General features: G+C 32.3%; 2 protein-coding genes across 4 annotated transcripts; both read left to right on the top strand.

The window, feature by feature from the left end:
- The first annotated feature begins 3 nt into the window (after positions 1–3).
- On the top strand, positions 4–1,303 carry LOC123007344 (protein AAR2 homolog). The gene is made up of 2 exons (XM_044402589.1): positions 4–487; positions 537–1,303. The coding sequence occupies exons 1-2, from the start codon at positions 82–84 to the stop codon at positions 1,265–1,267; spliced, it is 1,137 nt and encodes a 378-aa protein (XP_044258524.1). The 5' UTR covers positions 4–81; the 3' UTR covers positions 1,268–1,303.
- A 1,063-nt stretch (positions 1,304–2,366) lies between these two features.
- Positions 2,367–12,033, top strand: LOC123007916 (organic cation transporter protein-like). 3 transcript variants are annotated; one of them, XM_044403425.1, is made up of 7 exons: positions 2,367–2,518; positions 7,347–7,685; positions 10,008–10,184; positions 10,228–10,495; positions 10,541–10,844; positions 10,891–11,220; positions 11,268–12,030. In XM_044403425.1, exons 2-7 carry the CDS (start codon positions 7,349–7,351, stop codon positions 11,424–11,426), a joined length of 1,575 nt encoding a protein of 524 aa, XP_044259360.1. In that variant the 5' UTR covers positions 2,367–2,518; positions 7,347–7,348; the 3' UTR covers positions 11,427–12,030. The 3 variants fall into 3 exon arrangements, with proteins under 3 accessions (XP_044259360.1, XP_044259361.1, XP_044259359.1); XM_044403426.1 differs by lacking the exon at positions 2,367–2,518 and adding an exon at positions 6,752–6,875 and having other exon boundaries at positions 11,268–12,032; XM_044403424.1 differs by lacking the exon at positions 2,367–2,518 and adding an exon at positions 6,905–7,241 and having other exon boundaries at positions 11,268–12,033.
- The last annotated feature ends 1,468 nt before the right edge of the window (positions 12,034–13,501 follow it).

The raw sequence follows: 13,501 nt of genomic DNA, 5'->3' as shown, positions 1-13,501 counted from the left end.
ATTTTGACTTATATCTGACAAAATCCTAACCTCATAATTGACGATTTGTGAACAACGTAAACAAACTTTATTTGGGAACACATGGACCAATCCACAGCCCGCAGACTGCTCTCCGAGGGCGCTTTCTTCATCCTCCTGGGAGTCCCCGAAGGCACCGAGTTCGGCATCGACCTGAAATCTTGGAACACTGGAGAGAAGTTCCGAGGGGTTAAAATGATCCCCCCAGGTGTGCACTTCATTTTCTACAATTCCGTTAGCGCGACCACTGAAGACGTCGCCCCGCGAGTTGGGTTTTTCCACAATTTCAAACCGGGCGAAGTCCTTGTGAAAAAATGGTCAAAGGTAAATGAGCAAATCAGCGATGAGGAAGTCACCGAGTCGGAAATTGTGAGTTTGAAGGAGAATCTGAGGGCCCTCGATAGTTTTCTGGGGCCTTATCCGTTCGATATTGCTGAGAGGTGGACGAGTTTGTCGGGGAACATAACCGGTAAATTGTCTTTAATTAAGTGTTTTTGAATTTTAAGGTGTTTTTTTAGAGGATTTGTTGGCGAAATTGGTGCCGCGCTGTGGCCAAGTGAGGGCCGCTTTGGAGCTGCAGTCTTGTAGTGACGCGGAGCGGCCCAGGGGGGCTAAAAGGAAAAAGGGGGAAGAGGCAAATGAGCCGTCTTGTAGTGAAATAAAAAATTTGTCTGGTTGTGGCGAACATGATTTGTTGCCGGCCCTGAAACCGATCGAAGGGACTGAATTGAGGTTGACGAAATTCCCTGAAAAAAATTATCCCGAAGGAAGCACACCCGCTGAAATTACTCAACATTCTCTAGATTTAACATATGTTTTTGAAACACTTTTAACGCAATATTCCAGACCGACAGAAATCATCGGGGAGCTGGAATTCTGCTACATTTGTTTTCTTGTAGGCCACAGCTTGGAGGCATTTGACCAGTGGAAGAAACTAGTGACTTTATTCTGCTCCTGTGATAGTGCCATTACAAAATACAGAAAATTATTCGATTTATTTATAACAGTACTTGAAATACATATAAACGAAATACCTGAAGAATTTTTAGCAGATATTGTTTCAAACGATAATTTTGTTTATGTCAATTTAAAAAAATTGTTTAGGTCAGTTTGTGAATCACACGTTGATGGTCAATTCAAAACGAAAGTGGACAGATTTAAAAATTCTCTAACTACGACGTTTTTGTGGGATTTTGAACATCTGGATTCTGATGAAGACGACGAAGCTCCAGTTGTGGTAGAAACTTAATTTATTTGTGCAGAAAATAAAGAATTTTTTTTTTCATCTCGAGTTTTATTCTAACTGAACAAATTGTTGACAAAGGTCAATGACTTAACCCAAATAATTACAGCAAATGTGGTACTAATTTAGTGCTAATAACATTTGGTTAACTTTTCTTGAAAATTATTAAAGTCACTTGTAAATAAGTATTCAAAACGGGTCGCTAATTGTTAAATTCTACATAAGACATAATTGCGACCTTGACCACGACCTATACAACTTATATAATTATTCTAATTTTGTTGTAAATTATATTCACGAAACTTTCACCTAGATTTATTGAAAATGTGTCGTTTGAGATAAATCGAGCTTGTGCAGGAAGGCCGAAAATCCGGAAAATAAGATAAATGGAGATAAAACAATCATAAAATCGAATGGTTTTAATTAATATCAGGAAATGCGTCCTCCGTACACAGATAATTAATTATCGTAGTACAATTTTATTGTTGGTAGTAAACAATTAGTAGACTTTAGAGTCGAGTAAACGATCGAAAAAGTGTAATTTCTCGTTAATAAGTATTATTTGAGGACATATTTGATGACTGTTATTGCCATTTGCCGTGCAATCTGATCGCAGCAACTTCCTTTATAAAATAAAATTGCTTAAGTGGTATAAAAATGAGTATTTTTACGCTTTTGTGTTTAACCATACATCACGTAATAACAACTGTCTTAATAAATTTAGCCCTGATGAAAAATGCAATCAAGGTTTATATTCACCTGTAATTTTTCTAAAATACCGCAATTATAATAATGCAGTTGCTCAATTCCGTGGTACTTTTATTACTTAATTTTCCTCACTTGCATAACATAATGAACCGTGCACTTTCTAATCCCAGAAATGCCACTGTAGTTATTTTGCGAAAGCTCGCTACGTCACGAAATTAAATAAAATCGCTAATAAGCCCCAATGATGGTGATTTATATCGGACGGAAACGCCAATCTGCATTAGCAGTCTAATGCCCTGAGCACCCTCGTCGAGGTGCTCCAGGTGCCCCCCTCAGTCGGCAAGCTCGTCTTAAGCTCGCACTTTCTCTGCTCGAGGACGCCTCAAACACAAACTGTTCTACCGCTCCGCCACTCAACAAACAACTTCCGATTAAAAGCCGGCATCATTTAAAATCATAATCAGTTGATGTCAACGCGCGAAGAGACACAACATGAAAGCGTAAAGTGATAGAGTGTCAAGTGGTTTTTGGAAATTAAGGAAAAACAAGGTAGGAATTTGTGGTTTTACTCGATTCTGCAAGAGGCTGTCACAATCATTGATGCAATGCCTTTTTCCTATTGCAACAACACATTGTTTCTTACTTCACGTTTAAAATAAAATCACAATTTCAGAAAAAAATAACAATTCGTGATAACCCTCCAGGATGTTACTAATTGCACTGACACGCGAATTAATTTAATTAAAAATAAAAACATGTAAAGCTTTGCGAAATTGCGCAAATTCCAGGTATGTGAGAGTAGGTGGGTAATTTTTCATTAATATGAGATCTATAAATATTCGCATTGTTTGTTGGTAAATAGCCTTCGGTGTAAATTTCCTGCTAGAAAAATCAAGCTGATCGGTGAAATTATAAATAATTAGAGTAATGATGCGTAATCAGCCAAATCGCCTTGAAATAAAATATTTATCAATAAAAAAGGGAAAAATTTTGATGAAAAACAAATTTTTCAAACGTCAAAACAATTATTTCATTGATGTGTTGAATATTAGTGCAACCACAGGCATAATTCTCTAATTAAGTGTGAAGGTTCTTGCCACCAAATGTTTTACTAATTTTCTTCCATGAAAACAAAATTAATAGAAAATGTTCGTGAAGACACTGTTTAGGGAGATTTAATGATTTATGTTAGAATTCGTTTTGTTCTGTACAAATAATTGTCAAATATTTTTTTCTAGACTAATATACCTACATACCTAAAGATATTCTGAAGAATATTGAAAAATAGGACGCTCTATATTTTTGAACAAGTTTTATCATTGCAATTATCCTCTTGAAAATAAAATTACATCAATTTTAGCGGTTCCACTAATTGTTGCTCTTGAAGTCTGGAATATATTTAGATTAATGTTTTCTCTACCAAGAAAACATCACTATTTGCGTAACATTTTAAGTTAATTCCTGTTTTTACTAGTAAAAATAAACAAATTCATTGAAACTTGACACTGTTACTATTGTGCATGTTGTTTAAATATTTATTACAATGATAAAAAAACGCAACAGAGTTGTATATCTGATGATCCAATGACCCATCCAGAATTGTTAGAAATATTTTGACGTAGAGAAAACAATCAATTAATCATCCGTTGGTTTGAAACTTGTTTTTTTTTCTTATTTTTGGTCTCGATAAAATAATAATATTTTTCCTTGTTATCAATGAAATTGTGAATGTCGGCGTTGACAAAACCCGTGCAAAGCCTTAAACTTCCACCGTCCTTGGCTTTGCTGCTTGAAACTTGATTAATGTGTGAAATTTAAGGTCATTTAAACAAATTGGGTCAAGAAGACTGCACACAAACCCATTCCCTCTGACTAATTCAGGTTCAAAAAACACTAAAATGAAAAAAATCAATTTTATCACTAGAATTAACCTTGATGTCTATAATATTTTCTTTAAAGGGTGACTTGTATCAAACTATTGTTGGTGTTTCCGGTTTTAGCACTTTGGCCGGAAGAAAATAACTTCGAGGTTTATTAAAGGTAATAATTGTTAATTGAAGAAAGTGTCAAGGTTGGATTCTATTAAGAGTAATACCCTTGTCAACATGTGGCGTTTCCGCGAATCCTTGGCGTCTTCGGCAAAGAAATGAGCGAATTGGGTCAAGCAAAAATTGGGGGTTTGCGAATTCAAGGATTTAGAACGGCCGAAAAATACAATAAGAGAATTAACGCGAATCTAGATCAAGTCCGATTCAATTTAAACACAAAATAAACATACGGTATGTTCAAAAACAAGCGATTTAATACTTGAAATGACTTGGGGCTCCTAACTCAACAATTACCACTACCAAAAAGCAATGATTATTATTACTACTGGTTTCTGCGATACTCTTTCAAGATTTGCACTTTAAAGGCATATTATCTTCTAAAATTTACGGCCTTGTAATCTTTTGGAATAAACATTGAAACAGATAAAATTAAAATATAAATTATCTCTGAATTTCGATACAGCTCAAAAATGTCTTCAAAGGCAGCAATTGTAAAAAAAAAAATTAATGGCAAACAAAAGAAAACATTTTTTCCATATATTACAAAATCATAATTAGATAATTTTTTTTTACCAAAGCTTCTTCTACTCAAAATAAAGCAATTAATCTAATGCACCTTAATAATGGACCTTAGTAACAAAACGCTCTTTTAAATAGATACAGATTGTTAATAAAAACAGTTTTATTTCTATAAAATAGAAGGAATTTATTATCCATTAATTTGAAAAAACATTATAATAAACACAAAACTCAAAGTTTTGGTAAAAAGTTTTATCCCCAATTATGACTCAGTAAAACAATTTGTCATCGGTCACTCCAAGAAAACATCCAGCCCGGTAACAGCTTTTTTTGTTATAAAATTAAATGTAAATAAATTATAAATAAATATAAAAAATGACGTCAAGTAATGTTGAAAACACAAATAAAAATTGGTAAAAATTGAAATATCTCGGTTTCAATCACACTGACTGCATAAACGTGAAATTTTTCCACATGAAGGAATGTTCTTCAAATTTTGTCTACTAATAATTCTACATGTTCTAAAAATATTCAGTTGAAAGTCTTTTTAGAAACCAGAAGTTGGGAACAGCAACTTTGGAATGAGTTTTTTTTAACTTGTTAAAAGTCATAAAACTCCAGTTTTTCACTAAGAATTCCAATAATAAACAAAAGTTATCTACACGTACAAATTTCAAAACGAATTTTGCATAATTTTATTCTCTTTACATTGAATAATACATATTATTTTGAAACTTTCCCATAGACAAAAGAGTTAAGCAAACGGATGATATTTTGAAAGTAATACGAGTACGTTTACAGTTTGTATTTTTGTAGTTTGAGCCGAAAAAATTTCTTTTAAAAGATATCACTAATACGGGTAGAATTCGTTTTTGAAGTAATTAGAACTAAATTTGGCTTTGGCTTTTTAAGCCTTATTAGGTTTACTTTATTTCATTAAGTTTTAGGCTTTTTACTTTTTAATTTTTTTGCTAGTTTTCTGGTTGTTTGAACAATTTAGCAATTAGCAATCGATGCTATTTCAATAATAATAAATAACGTGTCATGATACTTTAACAAAACCATTCATTATTGCTTCAAAAGTAATAAAAATAAAATTTTGATTAAATGATAAACAAGGAAGCTAATTGTTTAACTCGTCAATAGAAAATAGTTTTTAAAAGCAAGCAAAAAATCTTCATAAAAATAAAAATTTGTTACTTTATGTAATATTTTACTTGGTCCCTATGAAATAAAATAAGGGTGAATATAAAGTATGAACTAAACGATTTTTTTTTAATCATTTGCCTCCAGAAAATAATAATTAATATTAATTAAAGTATTATGAAAAATGTGATCATATTTTAGAACAAAATTTTAATTTTTTTTGTGATTTTTTTTGTCAAAATTGCAATTTATGTTAAAATTAAAAAAAATATATAATATACATAAAATCCTTAGATCATAACCTTCATGAGAAAAATGGTTTTATAGTGGGTTGCATTGAAAAAAATTACAATTTTTAGAACAAAAATAAAAATAAAAATTTCGAAAAATTTTATTCTTGATAAAACATCACATTTTTATAGTACAGTGATGGACAGTGAATTTCGTCCACCCAATTTCTGTGAATTCACAAAAATTCACTGTAGTCTGTGCTTTATTGTCATGATAACTGACATTCAAATACGTATTGTCAAATTTAATCAAATTCGAACATGCCAGCAGTAAGTGCGTTTAATAAAATAAAAATAATCTCTCTGGTACAAGAAGGTTTTTTAGTCCCAAAGACGTGTCTCTATACTTTTGGGCATACCAAGGACTACCATTTCAAAGGACAAAGTAAAAAGTAGCAAGAAGCATCGAGCATTCTGTCAACATGACAAACGTTAATCAAAATTCTGAAACAAGGTTAGGAAAACCTAAAGACTAATTTACACTTTTAATCTGTCAGGGAAATTGGGTGGACGAAATTCACTGTCCATCACTGTACTTTATCATTCATCAATTAATTTTTCCAAAAAATAAATACTTTAAGCAAAAAACGTTTGGTTCCATACTTTCGATTCACCTGATATAATTATTATCATTTCAAATAAAATAATTAAAAATTCTATTGTTTTTTCAAATATGTACTACTCCTATTTCATTATAAGGAGTAGAAACTGGAGATGTGTTTTTGTCTTAAAGAATAACTAATTGTCGGGAATAGAACGGGATTTGACCCCCCCCCCCTTTTTTTTCCCAACAATTCGCTTCATAACACTTAAAAACTTATCTTATCACAAGAAATGTTGTGTATGAAATTCTTTATAATGACCTCACTTCATCATGAATTTATTAATACAGCTTGATTCCAGGTATGTAATAAACCAATTCAGGCGTACTTAAATCTATTTAAATCTCGGTTGACGTTAACCATTTGTTCCCCAATATTTGATAAACCATAAATTTCAAAATACCTCGGTAAATTTATAGTCGAGTTCATTGTATGATTTCGATGTGATTCCGCCTTATGTAACATCAATTAGTTAGGAGGTCACAACAACACTAGCGTAGCAATATCAAATTCCCTTATATAACATCCCAAATCATTCAAAAAAATTCCCCGAATGTAAGAAAAATAAACGCTTATCGTTGCATCAGATAAGAAACGTGGTTTATCTCTTGAAAACTACACAAGCCGGCAAAATGGAGTGTGAAAATGGTGCTCGAAAAATTACTAAGTGAGTACAATACGCAATTTTCCTTTCACGTGGGAACAATTCGCACATGTTGTTTGTTTCATCGAATTATTAATGGGCTTTTTTGTAATGCGACAACTGTTCCAGAAATGTCGAAGAAGAGTCCCGAAGAGGACGTCGTCTCCACCGCCATCGGGGAGTACGGCCGGTGGCAACTCCTCATGACCTTCCTCCTCTCCCTCTTCAACATCCCCTGCACCTGGCACATTTTCGTACCCACCTTCCACGCCGCCGAACGGGAGACCTGGTGCGCCAGACCCAAGGAATTCCAGGACGTGGCCCCCTCCTTGTGGAGGAATTACACACAACCAGAGGGATTTTGCAAAATCTACGATTTGGCCAATGTGACTGAAGCCGATTTGCCCCATTTGGCACAAATGGGGAGGAAGCTAGTGTCGTGCAAAGAATGGGAGTTTGGAGGGGAAGGTAATTAGTGTGTGAAAAGCGTGACTGCAGTTATGTAACAATATTTGAAAGGAATTATTTAATTCGAGTTGAGAATAAAAACGGAATTTTATTGGTTATTAATTTGGTTGGAGTAATTGCCTGCACGTTTTACGCCACACGTGTTGGCAGTTAAATTTTATTTCTTTGTATTTTTATTAAATTAAAAAATGTGAGTGAAGTGGCTGTGAGGAAAGGAATTCCTGGACTTTGTGTGATTCGGGGCTTAGAAAAATGTTGTTTATTGATTTGATAACAAGTTCACAGATAAATACGTATACTTAGAAGAAAGGTCGATGGAATTAAGACGCTTTTAGGATTAATGTATACTAGTGTTCGTATTTGTTAATGCTTAAAGTTTAATTAATGAAAAATCATTCTTTATTTAATATTTTATCAACGAAGATTGTTGTTAAATGATGCAAAACCCATCAAATAAATCATTACGTCGGAGAAACATAAATACAATGATAAGAAACTAAAAAAATGTTCTGTGATTAGATAATGATCATTCATGGTAGAAAATAGAAAGGTCAACAGCTTACAAAATTTGTCAATTTTAATTAATTTTCTAGGATCGTTTAAAAATAATAGATAAATGATAAAACTATTACACAAAACTATTGATAAAAGTAAAATTATACTAGTATTTCAATGATTAGACTTTAAATATGTTAAAATAATTGGGGCATAACGTATGTAGTGAAACTTAAATTTTAATTTAAATTATTTCCCCAACATTATAATTTTCATTTAAATATAAGTTTAACTCAAGAAATACAGTCAAATGTGGCCTACTTGACAAGAAATAATACGATTTAATTTTCGTAGTCAGTAATTTAATGGCATTTTCTGACTACGTCAAGAGAAAAAATGTTAAATTTAAAATTTTAGATAAAACTTATTATTTTGATGGTAGAACATCAAAGTTTAAGCTAATTTAATTTCTATAAATAAGTATTTTTGTGAAATTTAAAATAAAATCGGTAAAAAGCCACAACAACGACTTAAAATTTTAACTAAAAATACGAATGATTAAAAGAAACAATTAAAAAACTAAAAAGTAGCTTCCAAGAGATTCAGAAAGGTTAAGGTCATTTTGAATCCGCCGAAATAGTTCAGAAAATCGTCTTTCACACAATTCTGTGCGATATAGATCGTTTTTTTTTTAGGGAGAAACTCGCTTAACCTTTCAACTGAGAATCGTCAAGTTAGGTCTGAATTACGCTATTTCAACCAATTCTGAAGTATCGTTATGTAAAAAAAATTGAGCAAAACAGTCCAGTTTGTATTAATTCAAATAATTATTATTATACAAAAAATGTGATAAAATACTAAAATTAAAAGTTTAAAAGACGAAATCCAACAAGATTTAATAAAATAAAATTGGACAAAAGTACTCACTTTCTAGTAATAAAATTATTATTCCACATAAGTGCGCAGTTACTTAATATTAAAAAAGAGACATTTACGACTTTAAATTTTATAAACTAAAAACATTACTTTTAAAAACAAATAATAAAAAAACTAAAAAGTCACTTCAAAGAGAAACAATTCAGCCGATTCAGAAGGATTTAGATCGTTTTTAAGCCCGAAACTCACCTAATTTTGTTGAAACAGGTTAGAAAATCGTCGTTTTAGGTGTAAATTACGCTATTTCAGCTAATTCCAAGCGATTTATATTGTTTTTGGGTCAGAAACTCATTTAATTTACAAGATTTTGTCAAATCAGGCCAAAAATCATCGTTTTAGGTGTGAATTTCCTTATTTCAGCCAATTATGGGAGATTTAAATTATTTAAAAGATCATATATAAGTTATAAGTTACTTATGTAATTTAAATTTTAGATAATAATTATTATCTAAGAAAAGATTAAGATAAAAAAAATGAGACGACTCGTCGTTCCTATAGAAGGAAGTGTTCTAAAGTTGAGAAAAACTAACACAGGCAAAAGCCCACAGTTTTGTCAGTTATCAAACAAATATTGTTATTATAAAAAATGTTGAAATGCAAATAAAAAAAGGAAAAGACAATAAAATCATTTTAAAATTTGATGAATTAATAAGATCAAAAAATTCAGAACTCATACCTCCTTAACCTCGGATGTTTTTTTGGAGTGAAATAAATCACAATCATTTGATTTCTGTGTAAAAAAAAGAATATGTGAAGCAAAGAAAAGTCTCGAGAAATAGTTATCCCCAAGAGACAAAAAACAATAGATTTTAGGTTTTTTTTAAACTCAAAATCGAAACCTTGTCATAAATGATTATTCATGTTTAAAACATGTGTTAATTCCTTGCGTAGGCAGCACCCTGACTTCCGAATTCGACCTCGTCTGCGACCGCAAGACCCTCAACAACATCGCCGAAATGATGTTCCTCGGCGGCGTCGCAATCGGCGGCTTGGTCTGCGGCATCCTCTCCGACAAATATGGGCGAAAAAAAACCCTCATGGCTTCCGTACTCCTCCAAACCATCCTCGGTAACTCCCCCTTCAAGCTTTCTCATCTCACTCTCGTTTCCAGGAGTCGTCATCGCTTTTGCTCCCTGGTTCGAAATGTATTTCATCCTGCGCGCGGCCTTGGGTTTTATCTCAGTTTCCGTCGTATTCAGTGGATTCGTTTTATCAATCGAGCTGGTCGGAGGAAACTGGAGAACTGTAGCTGGGATATCATACCTGTTTCCGGTTTCTTTGAGCTACATCACCATTGCGGGAATGGGGTATTTGTTAAGGGATTGGCGGGAGTTGCAACTGGCGATTTCGCTTCCAGGATTCGTTTTTTTGATCCTTTGGTAGAAAAAGCTTTGAAAAAAGTTGGGTCTGAATGAGATTTTTAGGTGGGTCCTTCCGGAATCACCAAGATGGTTGCTCGCCATGGGGCGCACGAACGAAGTTATGGCAATTCTGCAAAAAGCATCAAATTGGAACAAAAAAGAACTTCCGATAAACATAGATAAACAACTTTTGCCATGCGACAGTGACTCTGAAACTGAATCCGTTAGCGTCATGGATTTGTTCAAAACGAGACAAATGCGTAAAAAGACACTCTTATTATTTGTGATATGGTTCAGTGTTTATCTGGTCTACTATGGACTAGTACTCAATCTTGGAAACATTGGAGGAGACTTATATATTAATTCAGTAAGTCACTTACTTGAAAAAAAACACAAATAACCACTTTTTGCAGATTTTGTCAGGCTCTGTCGAAATTCCTGCAGTGGCTCTTAGCATCCTAATCTTGCTAAAAGGGGGGCGCAGGTGGCCCCTAGCCCTGACTATGATCTTGTCAGGAGCAGCGTGTGGTTGCACCATCCCTATTGGCCTAGCTTCAGATAACCTTCAATGGGTTATAACCACTTTAGCTATGATGAGCCGCTTTAGTATAAGTTCATCAAATGCGATAATTCCTGTTTTCACAGCTGAATTATATCCAACTATCATCAGGAATATTGGAGTTGGGGCTAGTAACGTATCAGCAGGAATTGCCTTAATGCTAGTACCATACTTATGGGAGATGGTATTTAATTCCGCTTTAATTTCTTTATTTGACTGTTCTTTATTTAGGCTAATGTCCATCCAAGTGTCCCAATGTCAATTCTAGCAGCTTGTGGGATAATCGGTGGTGCTTGTGTTTTATTCTTGCCCGAGACTGGGAGTAAGCCCTTGAAGGATACTCTTGAAGAAGAGGCAAGTGAGATCAAAAGAATGAACAATAATAGTTAGCTTATCACGTTCCTAATTACGTCGTATTTTATCGAATGACGTGTGTATCAAATACTTAACGTCGTTATCATGAAAAAATTCTCAAATGGCGTCGTACTTAAATCTGTATTATATAAACAAGTAGTGTGAAAATTACTTGCATAGAAAGTGTTTACTTCCGGCTGTACGTTGTAGCCATGACAATACGTAATTTCTAAAAAAGTTCAAGTATTTTTATGTAAATATAACAGTAGTGTGTGTATTTATTTGTCGTAGATACTGCCAGATGTAATTACAGTTTTTTGTAATTAAATAATGCATTATGTTGTGTCTAATTAGAATTACGTTTTGGTACAAAGTACTTTAGATAATTTACTCATCTATTTTATAAACTTAACTTTTTATATTGCTTTGTAGATGATAGCTGTATATATGTGATCTGTGTTATATATTTTGGAAAACCAAATTTTTGTAGGTTTAATTTTTTTAATTAAGTGTAATAAAAAGCCCTTACAAACAAGTCTTTTATTTAATTATACAAACACCAAAATATTTGAAGCTGCAGTGTTCTGATTATTATGAATTTCACAAAAATAAAGGGGATAATATCGAACAATTTATTCAAAATTTCGTCATTATGTGTGAGAACAATACGAAAAAACAAAACAAGCTAAATAATAAAAAAAATAATACAATAGAAAAAAAAGATGGCAATTAAAAAAAAATTAAACTAACTAAAAAACTAAAAACTAAAAAAAAAAAAAACTAAAAAAACTAAAATCTTAAAATTAAGAATCTCAATGATGGAAATCGTTGAGATACACTTTGAGATCTAGAGGATGATTCGTCTACGTTTCTGTAGTAGATTAAAAAAACCTAGTCAAATATTTATAAAGTAATAATACAGGGTGTTTCAAAACTCGCGCCACAGAGAAAAAGTCAAGTAAGAAAAGACAGCAGGAACAAGGAAAAAAAAATCACTTTGACCCTATTTATTTTAGTTGGAAAAATAATTTTAAATATTTTTGTAGTTTAACGTTATTTTTGGCTTTTATTGGCAAAGTTCTTGTACCTTTACTAAATAATTATGAAAAAACCTAGACAAGATCATCAGTAACATTAAATAGACATCAAAAAAGTCAAAAAATAAATGTTAAAATTTTAAGACATAATTTTTTTTCCATGTTCCTTGTATCTTATCTTACTTGGAATTTTTCTCTGGGGCGCGAGTTCTGAAACAGCGTGTATACTAAAAAAAGCTGAAAGTTGAAAAAAACAAGATGAAACTAACTAAACTAAAAAACTAAACAATTTTCTCTTAACTGTCTTTCAATATACAGTGAGAAGACAAATCATATTTATTTAAACTGAGAATATTTTGTTTTGGCAAAAATGCGCAGAGGTCAATTTTCTTTTTAAAAAATACACAATTTTTAACTTGATTTAAAATTTTACACCTTTCGGTTTTTGAATAATAACGTCATCGACATTTTTTTAAATGGAAAGCCCTAATTGTTTTAGCCAATTCGATAAATCTTTTAATAGTCGAAATAACAACACCAAAATATTAAATATTACAGAAAGTTTTCGAAAGAACAAATCATCCAAAAAGTGAAATAACATCAACAAAAAACATACACAATTTTAAATCAAGTTGAGAATTTTGTATTTTTTTGAAAAGAAAATTGACCTGTTCGAGCATTTTTGCCAAAACAAAATATTTTCAGTTTTAATAAAAAAGATTATTCCATGATTTTTCCGCTCACTGTATATTGAAAGACAATTGTAAGATGAAATCATGAACATTGAATTAACTAACAAATTTTGAAAATTGGTATCTCAATAAACAGAAACACTTCAAATTTTAATTTCAGAAAACGGAAAATAATCAATAAAATGTGAAAATAGAAATTTATAGCCCGGCGCATCCACCAAAAAAAAAAACGCATTTTCTGGCCTAGTTTAATGATTATCGAAAATCTGTGCTTTAATTCCATGCCCTCGATATAAAAACCCTCATCCACAAAATCAATTTTGTCGAACCGACGCGAAATATGTGCTCTGCACTTTCCAACCCCAAAACACGGCCGTCACAA

Source organism: Tribolium madens, unplaced genomic scaffold (assembly GCF_015345945.1).
Source record: "Tribolium madens isolate multiple individuals breed KSU strain unplaced genomic scaffold, Tmad_KSU_1.1 Scaffold_3;HRSCAF=73;Tcas5.2_LG2, whole genome shotgun sequence".
NCBI classification, from domain to species: domain Eukaryota; kingdom Metazoa; phylum Arthropoda; class Insecta; order Coleoptera; family Tenebrionidae; genus Tribolium; species Tribolium madens.
This window is presented reverse-complemented; position numbering and strand designations above follow the sequence as displayed.

Bases quoted from the DNA above. Each gene is read 5' to 3' on its own strand.
- LOC123007344 (XM_044402589.1), top strand. From the start codon at position 82: ATGGACCAATCCACAGCCCGCAGACTGCTCTCCGAGGGCGCTTTCTTC. The intron at 488-536 runs GTAAATTGTCTT...GTGTTTTTTTAG, and splicing joins TTTGTCGGGGAACATAACCG to AGGATTTGTTGGCGAAATTG.
- LOC123007916 (XM_044403424.1), top strand. From the start codon at position 7,220: ATGGTGCTCGAAAAATTACTAA. The intron at 7,686-10,007 runs GTAATTAGTGTG...TTCCTTGCGTAG, and splicing joins ATGGGAGTTTGGAGGGGAAG to GCAGCACCCTGACTTCCGAA. The intron at 10,496-10,540 runs GTAGAAAAAGCT...TGAGATTTTTAG, and splicing joins TTCGTTTTTTTGATCCTTTG to GTGGGTCCTTCCGGAATCAC.